Genomic DNA, 22,699 nt, shown 5'->3' on the forward strand with positions numbered 1-22,699 from the left:
TGGTCCAACAATATTCCTAAAATTTAATGCTGCCCTAGTGGCCTAGTGAGTTCTGTGATACCTACATGGGCGTGGTTTCATTGATGGTTCTAAAGAAATTTTATTCATTACTTCAAAGTTAAGTGAGGTTCACTTTAAGATCCTTTTTGTCTTAGTCTATTTGAGCTGCTCTAACAAAAATACCATACCCTGGGTGGTATAAATAACAAATACTTATTTCCCAAAATTCTGGAAGCTAGAAGTCCAAGATTAGGAGATCTGGTGTCTGGTAAGAGCCCACATCTTGGTTCACAGACGGTCATCTTCTCAGTGTCCTCCCGTGGAAGGGGATGGGAGGAATCTGTGAGCTCCCTTTCATGAGGGGAGTAATCCCATTCACGGGCTCCACCCTGATGACCTAATTACTTCCCAAAGGCCCTACCTCCTAATATCGCCACATTAGGGGTTAGGATTTTAACAGATGAATTTGGGGGGCTACATAAACATTCAATCCAAACACCTTCAAACTAAGAGATTTCTATAATGTATTTTCTGGATTTTGTCTAGCATATTAACTCCCAGAAGTACAATTGCTAATCTCCTTTTTCATGTATGATTGGGTGTGTGAAGCAGTGTTCCATTGAGGAACAGCACATTTTCTGTGTGTCAGGGTGTTGCTTGTTGCTAATTTCATAAGCCAGTTCATGATCACTTGCATGTTTTCTTTTATGTGCTTTTCAAGGATATAGAGTTGTATGCAGAAGATCCTAAAATGGAGGGACTAAAAATGTATCAAATCTAATCTCTTATATTTTTACCCACAATTGAAACTAAATTGGAGACCCTTGAACAATACAGGAGTTAGAGGTGCTGACCTCCTGCACAGTTGAAAATCTGAGTATAACTTTTGACTCCTCAAAAGCTTAAGTAATAGCCTACAGTTGACCAGAATTACCAATAACATAGTCGATTAGCACATATGTTTTATGTTATATGTATTATACACTGTATTCTTATAGTAAAGTAAGTTAGAGAAAAGAAAATGTTATTAGGAAAACCATAAGAGAAAATACATGCACAGTACTCTACTCTATTTATTTTTGAAAATCCATGTATAAGTAGACCCTTGCCGCTTATACCCACATTGTTCAAGAGTCAACTGTACAATTAGAAAAAGGGGGCGCCTGGGTGGCTCAGTCAGTTGAGTGTCCGACTTCAGCTCAGGTCATGATCTCATGGTTCGTGAGTTCAGGCTCCACATCAGGCTCTGTGCTGACAGCTCAGAGCCTGGAGCCTGCTTCGGACTCTGTTTCTCCTTCTCTCTCTTCCCCGCTCCTGTTCATGCTCTGTCTCTCAATAATAAATAAATGTAAAAATTTTTTTTTCTTAAAGAAAATAGAAAAATATCAGGACAAAGAAACAAACAAATAAAATCTCCAGAGATTCTCCAGTTCTGGAGGCCTTGATAGAACACAGACAGCCAGACTTACTCAGTAATTGGCACCTTTTTTTTTAATGCCTTTTTAATTTATTTTTGAGAGAGAGACAGAGTGAGAGCAGGGGAGGGGCAGAGAGAGACAGAGACACAGAATCTGAAGCAGGCTCCAGGCTCTGAGCTGTCAGCCCAGAGCCCGACATGGGACTTAAACCCACAGTGAGATCATGACCTGAGCCAAAGTCAGATGCTTAACCGCCTGAGCCACCCAGGTGCCCTTTTACACAGTAATTGTAAGAATCCAGTTCCCCAAATGACAACAGCCAATATTTTTAACTTGTCAAATGCTGTTCTAGGACATGTTTTGATACTGTTTTACCACACTGAGCCAAAAGAATGATATACTAGAGATTCACAACTTTATAAAGACATTTCTAAATAATCCAAACTTCTCACTTAGTTACAAATATTTGCTGCACTTTGCTAATTCGTCCATTAGTGAAAACTGTTTCGTTTCTCCTCCACTTTTATATGGCCATTTTATATATAAAATATAACCCCCATTCAGATAACAGGGGAGCATTCTTTCTTTTCTTAATTAATAAGTAAATACCATCTACTTCTGTATGCAGAACATTTTTAGTCAGCTTACGAATATAATTGAAAATTGCTTTCTTTTTGAAAACCCAGATATTAAAATCAGCCCAACCCTGTTGCATTATAATCTCTAATATCACATCAGGTTTTAATAAGCCTCCTTTTTGCAGCACACATGTGCTTAAGGCTTCATGGAAACCAAATCAGTAGAGAGAAGGGATTACTTTAGATTACTTTGAAATATGCATTGTTTGAAATGGCCTCTGGTGACCAGCTTTCATGAATGGCTGATTTTACTAGTGGGGCACATCATCTGGTTTAATTATATCAGCTCCTTTGTGTGACAAGTACTGAGAAATGAAGATTTCAAACAAAGTAGAGTAGTTAGTGAGAAAATAAATTCTGACAGTGAAACAGCATTTGAGTATTTGTGGTCTAGGTGAAATCTAAGGACTTGTCCAACTGTAAATATCTGTTTACAAAGAAAATAACATTTTATTTCTACTTAACATAACATAAATTTGCCCCAAACATCCAAAGACAGAGATCCTAATCTGAGCCTTTACAGGAAGATTTTCTTACAAATATGACAAATAATAGTTTAGGGTGGTAATATGACTCAGAATTTTCATTCTATGAATTCTTCATCTTAAAATGTTATAAAATTTACTCTTTCATAACAACAGAGTAAAATGTTACTTTTTATTAGCTAAATTTTTTCTCAACTTCCATCCAAACAACAAACTAAGAAGTCATATTTTAAGTTTCATGTTAGTACAGGTCTTTGATGCAAGTAGCACCACTGGAATCAGTAAATGTTAGTGAATGTATGGTCTTAAAAATCTCCTAGTGTATCTATCTGTTCACTTACTAATCAATCCAAAGACATTGATAAATATCTCTATGTCCAGATAATGATTTGAAGGTAGGTAGATGAAATTGATTAGACAAGAATGCCATATATCTGATAGAGGTCACTAAAAATAGATAATTTACATTCATCATATGTTTTATGCATGTTTTATGGCGAAGATTAATAAATGAATTTTCCTGAAGAGGCCTGTTGGTTACTCAAATGTTCTACTGTAATAGTATCTTCCATTATTGCAGGCCTGAATGTCACTTGAAATTTAAGTAGAATTATTCTTTTTACTTCTTAAATACACCTCTGTGCACGTTAGTTGTTTGGAGGAAAGCATACAACCAAAAGAATCTGAAGATGGGGTAAGGATGTAAGTACACGGAAAGCATGTGTTGAAGATGATTTTTCATGAAAAGACCTGTTGGAGTTACGTATTTAACCAACAATACAAAGAAATCTCAAAATAGTATTTCCCAGTAATACTTGTGGAGTATTTTTGAAATATCAATAGTGACCTAATCTGAATTTTAAAGTTTCCTTGAAAATGTCTCTGAGCAAAGAGTTGATTTAAATATGAATGTCTCCTGTAGTGTTTTTTTTTTTTTTTTAACTTTCTCCTGTAAGACATTTGGGGGTAGAAAAAGAGTTACTTTCTGCATTTGTCCCTAAGTCTTGAGCTAGGAACTAGCATTGTTCTGAAATGCATATTCATCTTTCACACTCTGTTTCCCAGACTCCCTTTCTTGGTCATCACTCTGTGTGAGGCCAGCAGGATTCCTCCAAAGGACCTTGTAACTCTATTCTGCTGTATTGAAACCCTTAGAAAACGTTAATGAGCATTATATTGGTGGTAAGCTTGCCAGCATAGAAAGTAGGCCAGCGGAACTTTTTTGACTGTGGCTTAACTGATCTTGTAAAGTCAGGTGTGCCTCATTCCCCCACATAGATTTCAACTATAAGAAAATATTTGGAGAAAATGCTTTGGAAATATAAATATAGCTTCTATTTGGTTCTTTAGAAATATCTTCTTCAACTTAAATGCTTTGCAAGAATTGTGGAACTCTAGAATAAATTTGTGTTGTGACAGATTATGTACATCAGGGACACAAACTAAAATGAAACATGTCCCCCAAAAAATGTATGAATCTGTGAAAAGGGGCATTTTTCAGCAGCTAGGAATGGTTGAACTTTAAGCTGGGAAGGTTTTGTTTCTTTATTACTTGAAATATGTGTCTGTGTGTATCTAAATATGCTCATCTCTTAAGTATGTGTGTGTGTGTGTCTAGAGAGAGAAAAAAATAAATACATAAGGTGCTCTGCAAACACTTCATCTGCTCCACCACGTTTTCAGCCCTAAGGCAGCTGGAGGGAGCCATGTGACTAGTTACAGCCAATGAAATGTTAGACATGATCTGAGTCACTTCCCAGTTGGAGACAAAAAGGTTTCCTGCAGGATTCTTCAGTTTATTTCTGCCTCTCTTGGTCCAGGGCCCCAGTCAGTCTGTCTGCGCATGACTGGACAGAGCAAAGCTCCCTGCCACCACCCTATGTGTGACTTGCAGTATGAAGGACAAATACACTTTTATCATGTTAAGCCATTGATATTTGGGGTCTATTTGTTATTGCGACAAACTATGTCAAGATACTTAAATATAAATAAGCTATAAATACATCGAGCTGAAGGCAAATTTAATACAATTTCGTGTATTATACCACATACTTTAAGACCTAGCTAAGCTGTCTAGACCACATTTGTAATTCTTTTTATCAGTATCGCTGTCTTTCACCAAGCCCATTTGAACTGAGATTTCTGATGCTCCTTTTTTGTTTTTTAGAACTCTGATAATTTCTTTGTTCTCACCGCCACCGTTGAAATGGTGACCGTTAACAGACCCTTCAGACACTTCACAGCATCTGTGTCAGGAATATCAGATCCCATTGGTTCTTTTCATAATTTTTAGATCACTTTGTTTTTTTTGTGTGTTTTGCTAATTCCTATTTGAAAGAAGCCAGACAAATCTTAGTCTTGGACTTTTGGGATTCTCTAAATTGCCCTCGTAAGCTCATTGTTATGGTTTTACAGTTTTACTCCCTATCTTTGTGAGGCTTCATCTCAAAAGTCCCTCTCACTTCGTGTTATCATTGCTCTTTCTATCTATTCTCTTCCTCCCTGAGAAGACAGAGGGTAAATGAAGGAAACTTAAATCTATTTATCTCTATTTTTATAATGCAACAGGTCATTGAAAAAAATCACATACAGACAGGAATGAACTAAAAACAAAATCTCCCTCACCATACCCCAGGGACAACCAACACAACGGTTTTCTGAATAGATGGCCTTTCAAGGCTCCTTTCCATTTCAGGGGAGTCACATGTTGGTGGAAGAAAGAGTGGAAAGGGCGAAAGGGAAGAAAAGCAAATACTGTTGAAGGAGGATTTCATCATTTAGCCAAGGTGTTCCAGGTCAGAGATGCACACTTTTCAGCTGTCACTGGTTGTTGGAAGAGATTTATTATTCCAGGGGCGTAAAAATGTTACTGCACCAGAAGGAGCCAATTGTCTATCTTCGTTGCTTAAAGTTGTAATAAATTATATTGGGAAATATGCTTCCTGGGGATTAACAACAGATGAAGTTTGCCAGCTATGAGGTTTTTAAAAGAAGAAATTAGCTCCTTCATGGGTTCACATAGATTATAAAGAAGATAGCATGTCCTGAAGGCTTGAAGGCTTTTCCTGAAGAAAAGAAGTAATTAATGTATGGGAATCATGAAAGCCAAAATTAAGGGAAAAGGGCCATGTAAACCCATCCTTAGAAATGTATGTGGATTGACTGTGGGCAGAGGGGACAGGATGCAGATACCAGCTTCTTGCTGGTATAATCCTATTTTGCTTCACTCTTAGGATAAACTCAGTGTGATCTGGCTAAATTCAGCTTTGAATAATTGCATAATGTTGGCCTTGTCTTTGCTGCTGTTTTGACTGGTTATGGTTATGGTATCCCTTTTTTCCTCTGTTTTCACTATTCAGGCATTGCCTTGTACTGGAGATAACTCCTTTGCCCCATCCCTGAGAGGTTTATTTCTGTCCAGGTGGGCTGGTCTGATCCTGTCTCTCGCATCCTTTAGTTGCGTGGGCATTCATTCATAATGAATGAAATGAATTCAAAAAATTCCGTGTTACCCGAGATTAAAAAACAAACAAAACAAAGGGTGTCATCCCTCATCAACAACCTTTATGTATATAGTAGGCATTTAGAACTCAGGATAGTTTCAGGGCTTAAAGGGACAAAAAAGTGAATAGGTTTGTGAAGAGGGTCAGATCTGCAGCATTAGAGGTGAAAGTCCAAGCTTAACTATAGAACCAGGTATTTGATGGGCCAGCAGTTCTCAAACTTTTTTGTCTCAAGATCCCTTTATATTATTAAAATTTACTGAAGACCCTCAAGAGTTTTTTGTTTCTGTAGAGTATAGCTATTGATAATTAGAAATTAAAACTGAGGAATTTTTTTAAATATTTTAAAATCTTTTTTAAAATAACAGTAATAAATATTTTATATGTTAAAACATATATCTTGTGAAAACAACTATATTTTCCAAAGCAAAAAAATATTCCTAACTAAAGTGACATTGATTTACATTTTTACACACATTTATCTGAATAGAAAAGAGCTGTATTCTTATATCTACTTTTGCATTTAATCTGTTGAAATATATTGTTTTGGTTCAAATACAGTAGTAAAATTCAGCTTCACATGGATAAGTAGTTGGAAAAGGAGAAGTATTTTAATAGCTTTTTCAGACACTTGTAGATTTCCTTTGATACTATGCCAAAACTTGACAAGTGGTGATTTCTTAAAGATTAGCTGTGGCAAGTAATCTGAAACCCTATTAATGCGCTTTCATACTCTGTTACATTAAAATCCAATGGTCATCTTCCACTTTGAAATTTTTTTGCTGATGTATGATTTTATAACATTATATTTGGTCATTTGGGAAATATTGGTTCACTGAGTTATGCAAATGTGCTAAATGTTGACACATTTCATTTTTTAGTATCAAAAAAGTAACATTTGTTAATATCAACATCAATGTCATAAAAAGGTTTTACATATTGGGAAGCTGCCAACTTCTCGGTGGCACATACAAGTTTTCCAAAATTCTGATTTTTAGCTTGGAAGCTACATTACTGTCGTTGGCAACAAACAGAACAAATACTCTCAGTTGTTTTCCTTCAAATGACAGTCTCATTTCATTCAGTCCTTAAGAAATGCCTGCCAAATATCCAAGTCCAAATAATTCTTTCAAGTAAAATTGGCGTTCCGTGAGCAAAAGGCAGTGTCTAGTTTGCAGCTCAGCCACGCAAGTGCTGTTCCTCCACTACCGCCAGTCTCCATACACAGCAAAGAGCTTTACGTGTAGCTCCTGTCTCATAAAACAAAATTAACAAGAAAAGGTGTGTATTTGAGGGTTAGGATTTAATACAGTTCATCATTTTACTGTTTCATCTTGACTTTTTTTTTTTTAACTGTATGTGATGTTTCCTTTATTTGGACATAAACAGAGACCTACCTGCCGATGCAGTAAAGGTCTTAATTTAGTGTGGCGCGTTGCTCAATGAGAAAGTTTGAGCTAGACTTTCTACCCAGTTGGTTTAAAGTCTCCCTGGTCTGTTTCTTTCCCCCTTTATATATGACTTGAAACTTTCTTTTGTAATGTTTATTTCTGAGAGAGAGAGAGACAGACAGAAATAGAGCGTGAGCGGGGAAGAACAGAAAGAGGGAGACACAGAATCTGAAGCAGGCTCCAGGTGGACTCCAAACTCATGAACTATGAGATCTCGACCTAAGCCAGACAGACACTTAACTGACTGAGCCACCCAGGTACCCCTGTGACTTGAAACTTTTAATGTCACATTTATAGTTTGGCTTGAGTGCCCTAAACAAAGTCCTGAAAACTGTCCACATCCACTGGCCATAGCTACAATTGGTGTATTCATTTTTGGGCTTGAAGAAAAGGCAACTTGTATTCTAGTTCTTATTCATGAGTATAACACCATTTCTCGGGTTCAATTTCCAGGGGTGAGAAAAATCCCTTTTACTATTTCTCCCCTTTTCTGCTATTTCTCAAGACAAATTGTTAGTCTCTAAGGACACTTGTCCTCCACAAAGTATCCAATTCAAACATTGCATCCTTGTCTCCTTTGTCAAGTTCTGCATTTGTCTGTCAGGGTTTTTTTTTCTTCTTTACTTCTCTCCCTTATGGAGCTGGAAGCCAGGCAGTGAGAAGATGACAGGTTTTAAAAGGTCATTTTTGAATAAGGAATTGTCTGTGTGCAGGTTTTCAGAGTGGCTTGTTCTGTGTTTTGTGGAGGGAGATGGTGTAAGGATGATATGCCGCTGCTGGCCAGGCCCGTCTGAAAGGCCAGTGTTCTGCAGCACTCCGTTTCTCTGCGTTTACATATGCACCCCTTGAATCAGTAATAAACGGTGGTAGAAAAAAAAATGTTGGCTCCTCTGGACTTTTAAGGCTCTAAGGAAGGTCACTTTATAGGGAAAAAAATGCATCTACTTGGCTGTCCTTTTTCTTTATTGGGAAGTGCTTTTCAGTGTAGTTCAGTGTAGTTTATTCAAGGTACCCTTAAGGCTAATTTTCTTTTTCCTAAAGGAAGAGGCAAAGTAAATAAGATAAAGAAAAGAATAACCAGTAATGTTGATAGGGTTCCAGGGAATGTTATCAGCATCTTAATGGTGCAGAATTTTCAGTTTTGTGTGTGGCTGATTCTTTAAACTCCACCTGCCACTGTTTATTTGCCTGACATTGTGAGTCTGTCGACTGTACCTTCGGGGTCACTACCGTCGGCAGAGGCTGGTTTACATTAGAGCCGATGCAAGAAACCCCTGCTCACCCTCTTCACACTCCCCCGCAGGCTTTGAGAGGTGAGCAAACTCTAGCTCCTTAAGGGATCAACCCTCGGAGAAATGTCTGTAGGTAACTGTTTAGCCTGTGCCACTCTGCTGGACACAGCCATTGTTCGACTTCTCTTTCCTTCTTTCTGGCCTTCGCCTGTCTTTCATGCTCCTATCACTTTTCTCATGATTTGAAACAAATGTACAGAAACCAAACAGTCAGGGCAGAAAAATTGCAGGCTTTCAGTGTTCAGCATGCAAAACAATCACTGAAATAAGCCTGAGCTATGACCAAAAAAACAAAAACAAAACACCAGCAAACCTTACATATTGATTCTCTCAGATCCAGAGGCTCTGTCAGAGGTGGTTGGTCGGATGCTCTGCAGATAATGCAGTCAGGACTGCGTTGCTGCAGCACTAGAGTTTTGTTTAAAATCTATTTCTTATAGAGTGTCTCTCTTCCTCTTTCTTCTCCCCCCGCACCCCCCAGGGTAATTACAGGCTGCAGAATGAAAACCATTAGAACTGTTTACAAAACAGCTCATGAAGTTTAAAATAATAGGGGTGTGTGTGTTTGTAAAACAAAATAATGTGTGTGGCTGGGGTAAACAGTCCACAGGCTTTCTTCTTTCTTCTCCCACTGCCCCATGTCACCCTCCAGAATTTAAGGCATGGACATGAGTGATGGGGCCCCTTCCCTTCTGCTCTGCCACTCTCACACTTAATTTGTTATGCTTATTTATCTGATGCCAGTTTATTGTTGTGATGCAAAATACAGACCCTCAGGTGTGTGGGGACAGAGTGGCTGATGAAGTGTGCTGCTCTCGAATTAATTTTAGGGCAGCCTAAATTCCCACACAGACATCCCCTCATGACATCCCCAAAAAAGAGTGGTGGGTTTTGTGTGTGTGTGTGTGTGTGTGTGTGTGTGTTTATTTTAATGAGCCCTTTGCTATCAGAAGTCCAAGAGAAATGCATTGAGCAGGTTAGTGCTCTAAAGTGAAAGGGGCATTCTTCCAACCCTTTCAAAAGGCTCCTCTTGGACTGGTTTGCCGAGCTTGTGCAGCAGCCCCTCCAGATTTTATTTATGTATTTTAATGTGGAAGGCTAGCCTCTAACCTCCCGCTCCAGAGCCAATCAGTCATTTAGCTTTGCAGCTTTAGGTCTGCTGCGGCAAAGCCTCTCTTCTGGCGGCGCTGCACTGGGTCCTGATAATAGTGAGGCTGGTGCTGACAGTCAAGGAGGGCTCTGTCCCCATCGGCGCTGGCGTGCTGAGGACACGGAGGAAGCACCCCTTCCCCTGGTGATGGATGGAGCACAGTCAGGAGCTTTTCGGGGGCTGGGGAGGTTGCCCTCCCAGTCACTTACTATGAAGTCTTTGTCAGCAGACAGAACTCTCCTGGGTAGTGAGTGACATCATGCAGATGACAAATGACAGCTTTGCAGTTTATTCTGCTCGATAAGTACTCAGTACCTATGCAGGTGAGTCGGCGCTCCCCCAACACACCCCTTCCTGCCAGCCGCTCCTGGAAGCAAACGCTCTCCAGACGCACTGTGGTTTCGCAGGCACTGATGGCTTTTCCTGGTCCATCCCGAGTCTTCTGGGGATGTTTAAAGTGCCATCAAAGTGTGAGCAGAGATGATACCCGTGTCGTCATTTTTGGAATTGATTCTGCAATGATTCATTTTTTGAGTCCTTTGTTAGCGGTTCTGAATATTGTTTTCTTCTGTTTCTCCCTTTTGGAGTACAGATTATTTATATTTATATTTATAAACATATATAATATGCTATGCAAGAGACTACTTCAGACCAAAATCTGTATCAAAATCCTTGACTGATGTTTCCTTTTTATTTTTTCTCGCCCTCTAGGACCCCAACTGCAGATGGTCTGAATACCTCTGAGTATAGAAATTGATTATTCAACCAGGATACCTAATTCAAGGTATTAGCTCTTGTCAGAAGGCTTTTATGTTTGAGCTCTGTGTGGGAAATTATATTTTGGCAGTGAATTTTGAAATAGGAAAAAGTTGGAATGAGAATAAAGGACAAAAGTGAATTTTCAAAATAATCAAGTGCTTAGAAAACTACCCAAAGCCTGTGAGGGTTTGCCGCTTCTGACTCATGTGCCAGTACACGGGCCAGTTCCCACTTCGTCGTAGCTCTTTTTCTGCAAGGGTGTTTGGGATTTGGATTTCATTTTCATCTCTCCTCTCCCTTTTTCTCTGACTGCCCAGACCTGCAGAAATCAGGAGGCTGAGACATTTGGTCGGTTTTGCGACAGTGGACCAAACACAATGAAGTATTCTGGCTGTGCCCTGGTTTTGGCGGTCCTGGGCACAGAACTGCTGGGGACCCTCTGTTCGACCGTCAGATCCCAGAGGTTCCGAGGACGGATACAGCAGGAGCGCAAAAACATCCGACCCAACATTATTCTTGTGCTCACCGATGATCAAGATGTGGAGCTGGGTGAGGCACCGGGTTTTTTCATGTTAGTCTCTTGGGCTCGGCTGACTTGCTGACCTTTCGCAGGCTCCGTAAACACGCGGTGAACATTTCAGGGTTTGGCGCTTAACTAGAGTGTCTTCCCCAGCAACCTAAGTCCATAGAATGAACTTGTGTTGATTATAAGGCATTTGGGTTTTGTTTCACCATCGCTTTTCTGGTCTTGAGGTTTTGGAACAGTCTGGGGAGGGCTCTCGAGTAATAGAATGGAGGAGAAAGAGCAAGCACAGCTACTATAGAAGTCAAGGATCCGATTGGGCACCTTTGGAAACTCTTGATCAAGGAATTTATTAAATTTTGGGGCAGAATTGTTTCCAAGAGTATGAGGTTATGGCCGTAATTCCTTTTTTTTTTTTTTTTTTGATGTTTCTTTATTTTTGAGAGAGAGAGACAGAGCATGAGAGGGAGACACAGAATCTGAAGCAGGCTCCTGGCTCTGAGCTGTCAGCACAGAGTCTGACATGGGGCTCGAATGCACAAACCGTGAGTCATGACCTGAGCTGAAGCTGGATGCTCAACCGACTGAGCCACCCAGGCACCCCAGTTATGGCTGTAATTCTATGCAGTGTATATGAACATAGATACTATTACTCGCTTTCAACAGTTATTATTGAAGTGAATGATTGATCACAGCTTGTGATAATTGTTAGATAGTTGGAAGTAACAGTGTTGAGTGTATCTTCTGGGGGTATTTCATTACTGTCACCTTAGAGATGATGCTTTTCTGGAGAATTAGCTGACCTGGGTTAATTCTAGAACCCTTGAAAGCCGGCCAAATTCTGGTAGCTCCAGCTTACCTTCTGCAGCATCTGATTCAGTTTCTTATCCTCTCATTTTCTTTAATGGCCCAAATCTGTAAATCTAGGGCCAAGGTCATGCCTCCAAGGTCTGACCTCCCAGGGTACCGTAGGACAGATAAAAACCTTGTCCTCACAAGTTATCACCAGCACTCATTTTCATTCCTGGAGCCAAATTCCTCCCTCTCAGGAATCACTCAGCTGGGCTTACCATTCACACCCAGCGTGACTGTCACTGAGGTCTTTCAGACTTCATGCTCAGAACATGCTGGCGTTCCTTACAGAGCTCCTCTGGCTAAGGTTCTTAAGGATAAAACCCTCCATCTGGAACTTGGTCTCCCTGGGACGGGACTTTTATTTCCAGTTTGAACCGAATCGTGGAATCCCAACAGAGTTAATCCCTTGGCCTTAGCCGGAAGCACACACACTAAAAGCCAACAACGGGCAATGCTTGTTGATTTGCAGTGTCTGCTGTCTCCTACTTCACTTTTTTTTTAAATTTTTTTAATGTTTTATTTATTTTTGATACAGAGAGAGACCAAGCATGAGAGGGGGAGGGCAGAGAGAGAAGGAGACACAGAACCAAAAGCAGACTCCAGGCTCTGAGCTAGCTGTCAGCACAGAGCCTGATGCGGGGCTGGAACCCACGAATGTGAAATCTGACCTGAGCCGAAGCCGGAGGCTTAACCGACTGAGCCACCCAGATGCCCCTCCCACTTTACTTTTTAAATAAGAGCATTGATTTTTCAGGCAACATGCCCAAATGAAGTCTTGGAGGTATGACTGTAGTATGCATGTGACTGGTGGCTTAAGTTTTCATTCATCTGTAGAGCCAGTTAATCAGGCGAACATGTTTGAATTCACCTTCCTTATCATCTCTTGTAACCATCTTTCATACAGCCAAGATCTCCTGTCTCCAAGTGCTTGCCTGACTGATCACCTGACCCACCTATCCCCCATAGTCTTGATGCCTCTTGCCTGTTCTTCACTTCACGGCTAGAGTTATCCTACAAGTACCCAGTCAGGTCTCTTCTGCTTAAAATTCTCCATAGTTTCCCTTTGGCAAGAGAGTTAACCAACTCTCCTCTGAAGGCAAATGAGCTCTGGGCCATCTGGCCACTGCCTATTTCTCTAAGGCTCTTCCCCTTTCCCCTACTTTTGCTCTGTGCTTCAGGGAAATAACTCACACTTCCCTGAAAGTGTCTGGTAGTTTCACTTCCCTCACTATATTTCATGCCTTTGTACCTCTCGTTTCCTCTGCCTTTTCTCCCTTTCTCCACCCAAAGAAGCCCTCCCTACTCTTCATGACCCAGTTTCAGATGTTTTGCCCTCAGGATCTTTCTCCACCAAAAGCATTCTCCCCTCCAGCGGGGTAGATGGAACTTTCCTTTGTATCACCTTGGACATGCCTCCAGCATGGCCCCTAATCCATCATGTGCTTATATACCTGTTTCTTCCACTGGCCTGAGAGCGATAAGAAAGGAAGGTAGTGTTTTGTTTACATTGTATTTCAGATACCAGGACCATGCTGGGAATATAGCAGGTGCTAAAAAATTCGAAATGGACCTACAGGGCCTGAAAAAGCTGACACAATTTCCAAAAGTGAATACAAGTATCTGTCATAATCTACCTCTTCAATATATAGTCCTTGTCTTTATATGTGTATATGTGTGTGTGTGTGTGTGTGTGTGTGTGTGTATTTATTTATTTATTTAAGTAGGCTCCATGCTAGGCATGGAGCTCAATGCAGGGCTTGAATTCACAATCCTGAGATCAAGACTGAGCTGAAATCAAGAGTCAGATGCTTAACTAACTCAGCCACACAGGTACCCTAGTCCTTGTCTTTAAAATATATTAAGGAATTATTTGACACATTTATTTTTAACAGAATTCAAAGTTTCGCCCTATAGTTACTTAATTCATTGAGCAAATATTTGTTAGCAATTACTAAGTACTGGCTTCTATTGGAAGCATGCGGATATAATGGATACAACTCATAGACCAGGTTCAGTCAACCTAGTTGTTTCCTGTATATTTTTCTCTATCTCCTTCCTTGATTTTCTAGCCAGGTACAATGCCAAGCATTCATTTGTTCAATTTTCACAATAATTCTATGAAGTAGTTACTCTGTCTTCAACTGATGCCTAAGTAATATGCAGCTGAGAGAGGTCATGTGGGCTGTGAGGAACCAGTACGTGGTGAAACGCATCTCATGGTGATGCCGCCCATCAGTCCTTCAGCAAGTGTCTCCAGCCCTCTCTGAAAGCAACCTGTAAATGCATAGTACTGTTCTAAGGTTCTGAAAGAGAAGTAACAGAAGCATAAGATGGGTCTTATGACCTCATTGGCAGAACATGATGAATTACAGTAAACTGTGGGGTAAAGACTTTAGAAAAGACCTCCTTTCAGGCGCCTGGGTGGCTCAGTTGATTGAGGGTCTGACTTCAGCTCAGGTCATGATCTCGTGGTTTGTGAGTTTGAGCCCCACATTGGGCTCTGTGCTGACAGCTCAGAGCCTGGAGCTGCTTCGGATTCTGTGTCTTCCTCTCCCTCTGCCTCTCCCCTGCTCATACTCTGTCTCTCCACTGTCTCAAAAATGAATAAACATTAAAAAAAAAAAGAGGGGTGCCTGGGTGGCTCAGTTGGTTGAACGTCTGACTTTTGCTCAGGTCATGATCTCGCAGTCCGTGAGTTCCTGGCTTTCTGCCAGCACCCTGCTCATGCTATCTCTCTCTCTCTCTCTCTCTCTCAAAAATAAATAAAACATTTTTAAAAAAAGAAAAAAAAGGAAGGAAGAGAGGGAGGGAAGAAGAAAAGACCTCCTTCTTGGTGGAAGACACTACATGCTGGAGACTTGCCCAGGCTTTTGTGATGTTCTCATAATCCTTCTGGAGCCTAACTGCTCTAGACTTTAGTTGTTGTTTTTTATTTGTTTATTTTTACCATCTTAACCATTTTTCAGTGTGTAGGTCAGTAGTGTTAAGTACATTTACATTGTTTGCAACCATTCTCCAGAACCCTTCATCTTACAAAATTCAAACTGTACCCATTAAAAAATGACTCCCCATACCCCACCCCCCCAGCCCCTGGCCACTGCCATTTTACTGCCTCGACAAATTGGGCTATTCTAGGTACTTTATATGAGTAGAATTATACCACTAATGACAAAAGCAAAATGTTTGTCTTTTTGTGACTGATTTGTTTTACCTAGTCTAATATCCTTGTGCACATCCATGTATCAGAATTTCCTTCTTTTTAAAAGCTAAATCATACCCCACGGTTTGTACACACCACATTTTGTGTACCTATTCATCTGTTGATGGACATTTGGCTGCTCCCACTTTTGACTATTGTACATAATGCTTCTGTGAACATAGGTGTGTACATGCCTCTTGAAGACCCTGCTTCCAGTACTTTGGGATAAATATCCAGAAATGGAGTTGCTGGATCATTTGATAATTCTATTTTGAATTTTTTTTTAAAACTGCCCTAGTGTTTTCCATAACAATAGCACCATTTTACATTCCTACCCACAGTGTACAAAGGGCTCCAATTTCTTCACATTCTTGACAATATTTGTTATTTTCTGATGTTGTTTTGTTTAGTAATACTCATCCTAATGGGTATGGGGTGGTATCTCATTGTGGTTTTGATATAGCTGGGTTTTGTTTTGTTTTTTTACTTTTATGGAACTATGCTTGCCAATTGCTTAGATAGAATAGAATAGCAAAACTATTTGCACCTGGAATACTGCAGGCAGTTTTGGCTACTGTGCCTCCAGAAGATACAATAGACTTAGAAGAGGCTTAGAAAAACAATTACCAAAATTGTAATAGAATACTTTTCTTTAGCGGAGAGAATAAAGTTATTCTACTTCTTTGTCTGGAAAGACAAAGTCTGAGGAGGGTTGTAATCAGTTTATGAAATCCAGCACAGAAGGAAAGCTCTTATCCAGTAGGAATGGGGGCCACTCCCTCAGCTTCATCTGAGGACAAATAAAATAAACTAGTACTTTGTGAAGGGAGTAAGACACATAAGGCATTTATTAGTAAAAGTGTTAGAACCTTACATGTAGGGGCGCCTGGGTGGCTCATTTGGTTAAGCCTCCGACTTCGGCTCAGGTCAGATCTCACGTTCGTGGGTTCGAGCCCAGCGTCAGGCTCTGTGCTGACATCTAGCTCAGAGCCTGGAGCCTGCTTCAGATTCTGTGTCTCCCTCTCTCTGCCCCTCCCCCTCTCATGCTCTGTCTCTCTCTGTATCAAAAGTAAATAAAAAAAAATTTAATTAAAAAAAAAAGAACCTTACATGTTATCTTTTTCCAAAGAACACTCATTCTCATTACTGCACTTGTTTTCATCCCATGGGCAGGACAACGATCATTATCCCAGGAGAATAGCTACCCTGGGGAAAGACGAAGTGACTGAACCAGTAGTCCCCTTGCTCCTGGGTTTACTTTTTGCTTAGGTTGTATCTATACAGTTCAGATTTTTGGACTATGTTAACAAGTGGAATATTTAGACCTTTTTAAAACTAGAAACACACATACATGGACATGAACAACATAAAGTTTAATGGAGAAGGAGCAGTAATATCAATAATACCAATAATATCTACATTTTGTTTTAAAATTTGCAAAACACATCTGAAGTAACTATCATCAAATATTAAACTTTTTTTAAAAGCTTAAATTGAAAAGCTTAGCATCTAAAAATACTAAAGCTAAGAGACATGTTATTCTAGTATTTTCCTGAACCTAAGGTATTTTATAAATCAAAAAGGACAAAGTCAGAAATGCTTGTGGAACTCCCATTTCTGAGACTAGAATCAAAGAAATTGCGCTCTACATCTTTCCAAAAGGATCCCCTGGTGCCACTCAGAGGAACAAAATGTTGAGCTGACTCAATGGGGCATTTGTTAAATTCTTAGGAAATCGGGCTGAGGCTAACATCTCAGCAACACTGGCCCAGTGCTGCTTTTAGATCATGCGTGGAATTACGAAACCATAATACATGAAAATACTTTGTTCCTTTTTATAATGTTTTTAAGTTAATTTCAACAGCGAGGGAGAAAGCACACACGCACACCTGCAAGTTGGGGAGGGTCAGAGAGAGAAGGGAGAGAGAGAATCCCAAGCAGGCTCCACACCACCAGTGCAGAGCCCAATGCAGGGCTTGAACTCATGAACTGCAAGATCATGACCTGAGCCAAAGTCAGCTGCTTACCGGACTCAGCCATCCAGGCACCCAATACTTTGTTTCTTTAAATCAGAGGTCACAAATGGGATCTATAGTTCAGAGTTAACCCACAGATGTACTTTGCTTGACTAGTGTGCTTTTTTAAAATTAAGGCAAATCAGATGATTTCATGATTAAAAAAATCCAGATTCTGACTTTCCTTGAAAATCCAGAATAATTAAGAATTTGCATTCCCATGCGACAGCCACCAGGTAGATGCTTCAAGTCAAAGCTGTCTCACTAGGTGGAGCGTGTCCTCAGGTCGTCATGGCCCCCAGCACTGCCCATTGCTCCCCAACATTTAGGCCAAAGAGCAGTTGCCATTTACCATCATGGCCATCCTGCTGTTTCTCTCTTGGCCAGGGGAAGCCCTACACACTCACACCTCTTTCAGATGTCCAAAACAAAAAATACGTAAGCTTCATGACTTTTCTTATACCTGCGTGCCTTCTTCCCTACCTCTCCATCCAGCCCTGTAGACAGTCTAAGTCCATTTCCCTAAGAAGCTAGTCTCCACTTTTAATGGCCTTTTGCTCTTTTGGGGTAAAAAAAAATGAGTCTCAGTGACCTAAAGACATTCCAGACAGATTTATTATCTGTTTCTTGGTCCCTTCTTCCCCAGTCTTGCTTTTTCTTCTTTGGTTTTAACTGAAACATCTGGGATTTTTTTAGTAGAAAAAGGTAGACTCTTTTATCATGTTACTTTTTTCTTATGCTTCCAGAAGTAAAACATTCAAGAGACCAACATAGCCATTTTAATATTGGAAATATCACTGTTTAGTGTTTCATGCTTTACTATAAAAGTAGCTGTTGGCATGAGAAAACAACAATAAAGTATACATGTATTTAGTACAGACCACTTACACATTTAAAGCATTGACCATTGCTCGTCATAAAATGATGGCATCCAGGAACCCTGAATAATTATATGGTTGTGATTTCTTGTTGTTGCTGCTCATCAAACCATGAACTATTGCAGTCCGTGGGGACATGGGTCTCTCTCTCTCTAGGAAACCAGGTGTATTTGAATCCCACACGCCTGGAGTTTCCTTAGGGGATGATCATCATGCTATTTATTATGGAATTTCTGGTTTTGTGAGTTTTTCTGGACAAGATAAAGAGGCTTGATGAAAACTTTAATGTTTGATAGTACGAAATATTGAATAAGCAAATGCTAAGATATTTGAATCAAGAAAGGTAAAACTTTGTTGTAAAGTTTGACATGCAAATGAAATACTTCAAGCTCTCTGTGTAATTTTGAAAAGTTATTCAGAGAGGTCGGAGATTTCCTCCCTACTGACCTTTATTCACACAGATGATTTGAGACTAAAAGAGTTGGAGTGTATAGAATGATTTAGATTCTCAGTCACGGTTCCATCCAGTCCCAGTAACCTGTCCCAAACTCCAAGGCAGCCCGGTCAGCAGTGACCCCACACCAGCTCCTGGACTCTATTACAGTCACTTTGCAGCATCCTTGTCAGGCTTGTACATCCAAGGACAATTGTATTTATTTTTTTAATGTTTGTTTCTGAGTGAGAAAGAGTGCAAGCAGGGGAGGGACAGAGAAAGAGGGAAACAGAATCTGAGGCTCCAGGCTCCGAGCTGTCAGCATAGAACCTGACATGGGGCTTGAACTAACAAACTGAGAGATCATGAACTGAGACAAAGTCAGACACTTAGCTGACTGAGCCACCCAGAAGCCTCTATTTTTACTTTTTAAATGTTTATTTTATATGTTATTTTTGAGAGAGAGAGAGTAGCATGTGAGGGAGGGGCAGAGAGAAGGAGAGAAAGAATCCCAACTAGGCTCCACGCTATCAGCACAGAGCCCAACTCAGGGCTCAATCTCACAAGCTGTGAGATCATGACCTGAGCCAAAATCAAAAGTTAGATGCTTAACCAATCAGGCCACCCAGGCACCCCCAGGGACAATTTAAATGAAAATGAAGTCAAGTTTCTTGCCTAAGGAGAGGTAGGAGAATGGTATATGTGGAGTGGGAGAGAATTGATATTTTTAACTATAAGCCATCATTAACATTTTAAGTCTTAAAACATAGAAATGACAGTTGACTTCTGCCTTAGTCCTGAACAGTCTATAATAAAACATCCTAGACTGGATGGCTTAGTGGTTTATAAACACCAGACATTTATTTCTCACAGTTCTGGAAGCTGGGAAGTCCAAGGTCAAGACGCCAACAGATTCAATGTCTGGTGCAAGCTTGCTTCCTGGCTCACAGATGACTGTCTTATAATGTGTGCTCACATGGCAGAAGGGGCAAGGGGGCCCCATGGGGTCTCTTATAAGGGCATTAGTCCCATTCATGAGGGCCCCACCTTCATGATCTAATCACCTCCCAAAGAGCCCCCCCTCCTAATGCCATCGCCTTGGACGCTGGCTTCAATACACACATTTTGTGGGGGACACAAATATTCAGTCTATGGCAACCTGTCTACTTTTATCCCCACTTTTGGAATTCAGATATAAATCCTAGAAAAGGGCATGAAAAAGACAGAGAAAATTAATGTGGTGGGTTGAGGTGAGCACACAGCGAAATCCCAGCCCGTCTGACAACACTGCTTGCAAAGAGGCACTCTAACAGCGTCATACCATTTGCTCCTCAACAGCCCTGTGATCTAGTTGGGGAACTGTTCCTAGCCCCATTTTGCAGATGAGACATTCAGACCAAAAGAGAGTAGTAAATGACTTGTTCGAGCTGATCTATGGCAAAATCCAGCTGTTTTCCCACAAGTTCAAGTCCAGGGTTCTATCTCTTCTCATTCTTAGCCTCCTAAGCCTTGCCTTGTGAATCTTATGAATCTTCAGCCATAAGCTTCTTATTGCCTATGATATAATTGTTCTAATAACTAAGAATCAGCACAATTTGCATTTTAGGCACCAGAGACCTGAAACTCAGAGAGATGAGGAGCTGCACCTTAAAAACAAAACCGAGCCCTTCCAGGGCGCCTGGGTGGCTCAGTTGGTTAAGTGTCTGCCTTCAGCTCAGGTCATGATCTTGCAGTTTATGGGTTCGAGTCCCACATGGGGCTCTGTGCTGTCTGTGCAGAGCCCTCTTCAGATCTTCTGCCCCCCTCTCTGCTCCTCCCCTGCTTTCTCTCTGTCTCTCAAAAGCAAATAAATAAAAATTTATAAAATAAAAAAAACTGAGCCCTTCCAACAATAGGATGGCACACTGTCCCATTCATTAATCTCAAGAGCTGTAAGTGCCTAATTATGAGTTTTGTTACAGAATAGCTTCAGGGACAGAGAGTTTCCCAATGAAAAATCAGTAGTGTAATCACAGTGGTGATGGATGCATTGAAAGGTCGCGTTACTGACCGACATTAATCAACACGCAGCCATGAAAAAAAAAGGTGCCTTGTGCTTTCCTTACTGATACATACTAACTCAGAGTGAAGAGGATTCCTGTGCTCCATCATCTGCAGAAACCACCGCCCCCCAGACCAGAGGCAGGTTTAACACTGGTGTGGCTGTCAGCTACAAAGACAGACACATCTACAGCCCACTCACCCCCTACGTGGGCCTGAGCTACTGCGATCCCTTCAGCCCTGAGGGAGAGGGCAAGCGGGAAGCAGGCATCAGTGTCTGTCGGCGTCTTTGCTGAGAGGCTAAATGAAGCAAAATACAAGACGGCGGAAAGTGAGACATATCTTGCCTGGGAGCAGACGTCTTTTCTGTTTCTCAGTCTTGAAAACATCATGTCACAGCCAGTACTCAGCCTAGATCTAGGTGCTCTTAAGCGCGGTCTCTGGAACCGATTGCCTGCATTTGTGTCTGGGCCCTGCTACCTAGGGTTTGTGTGGCCTTCAGAATGCTATTTAACCCTTCTGCCCCTCAGTCTTATCATCGTGATTTTTGTATGGGATAAGTCGTAGCACCTGCTATGAAGGCTCATCGTCAGGATTAAGTGAGCTGATGTGTGTGAAACCCTCCGAAGAGAACCTGACTGAGAGTTGAGCATCGATGTTTCTGATTTCTGTCTGTAGTATCTTCCAGCCCCGGGAGTGGGCTGAGCCACTTAGAGGCACCCACGAAAGTCTCTCCCAGCCCTAGGCTTCCCAGATTTTGTGTCCAACCTAGAATACTTCCCCACGTACGAGTGTGGTCCAAGTGTGAGTGAAGTGAAGCAACCTCACTGGGAGCTTGTTAGAAGTGCAAGTTCTTGGGGCGCCTGGGTGGCTCAGTCGGTTAAGCGTCCGACTTCGGCTCAGGTCATGATCTCACAGTCCGTGGGTTCTAGCCCCGTGTTGGGCTCTGTGCTGACAGCTAGCTCAGAGCCTGGAGCCTGCTTCTGATTCTGTGTCTCCCTCTCTCTCTGACCCTCCCCTGCTCACACTGTCTCTCTCTGTCTCTCAAAAATTAAAAAAAATTTTTTTTAATTTAAAAAAATATTTTTTAAAAAAGTGCAAGTTCTCTGCTGCTTCCCCAAGTTTTCTTCAATCAGCACCTCAGGGTGGGCCCAGAATTCGGATGTGACATGCTCTGTGGGTGATTTTTAAAGTTGGAGAAACACTGTGTCAGAATCTTCTCTTTATGAGGAAACTTCAGGCCAGATTCACACTTTCAGGAATCCTAATGGTGGGGCTGCAGTGGTCATGGTGACCACGGAGACCAAAGGTCCTCACCTGTCCTTTTGATGTGGGACCTGGTTGGAATCTGGACGGATTGTTTAGGACCTCAACATAATCAGCTTAGTTAATTAAAAGAGTGACATTTAGAATGGCAGAGGAGCCCTGGTGGGGGCAAATTCGAATTATGAGTTAGATTAAGTTGTAGTGCCAGTTTTTCTATTGTTTGACCTTAGGTCAGAGCTCCCGCTATCGTCTTCTGTCTGCAGTCTAAATGAGTCCGCACAGCGAGATTGCAGCGATTCAGGACCTTGAAGGATGGTTTCCAGGGCTTTTTGTCGTTGTCGTTGTTGTTAATGTGAATTCAGCTAAGACTCAATAAAGGAAACTGATACCCATTCTATGAAATAAAGAGAGTATTTGGCAATGAAAATCCATCAATAGTGTTCGCTGAGTTTTTCCCAAATTCAAGATACTGCATTAAGTAAGCACTGCAGAGGTGTAAAGAGGAGAGAGGAATAAGTGAATAGACTTTCACTCTCTCCCCACTCCTTGTGTGTGTGTCCATCTATTTCTCTCCCTCTCTGGGATGTTTCCCCCATATGATCAAAAAATATAAAACATATTTCTAAAACGGACTTTTTTGATCTTCTATGGGGCATATGTCTTTTTAGTCACTTCTTTTTTGTTATGCTTATTTTGAGAGGGGGAGGAGAGAGAGAGAGAGAGAGAGAGAGAGAGAGAGAGAGAGAGAGAGAGGGAGAGAGGGAGACTGCAGCCACAGCGGGCAGGGGCAGAGA

General features: G+C 41.1%; 1 protein-coding gene across 4 annotated transcripts in view; it reads left to right on the top strand.

The window, feature by feature from the left end:
- Positions 1–22,699, top strand: part of SULF1 (sulfatase 1) — a 174,913-nt gene that overhangs the window by 79,358 nt on the left and 72,856 nt on the right. For all 4 annotated transcript variants that reach the window (XM_029923229.1, XM_029923231.1, XM_029923234.1 and 1 more), the window contains 2 exons: positions 10,649–10,721; positions 11,014–11,245. In XM_029923229.1, coding sequence (XP_029779089.1) covers positions 11,074–11,245 — 172 coding nt within the window. In that variant the 5' untranslated portion in view covers positions 10,649–10,721; positions 11,014–11,073. The remainder of the gene's footprint in view (positions 1–10,648; positions 10,722–11,013; positions 11,246–22,699) is intronic.

The sequence above is a fragment of the Suricata suricatta genome, chromosome 15, assembly GCF_006229205.1.
Source record: "Suricata suricatta isolate VVHF042 chromosome 15, meerkat_22Aug2017_6uvM2_HiC, whole genome shotgun sequence".
Taxonomy (NCBI): domain Eukaryota; kingdom Metazoa; phylum Chordata; class Mammalia; order Carnivora; family Herpestidae; genus Suricata; species Suricata suricatta.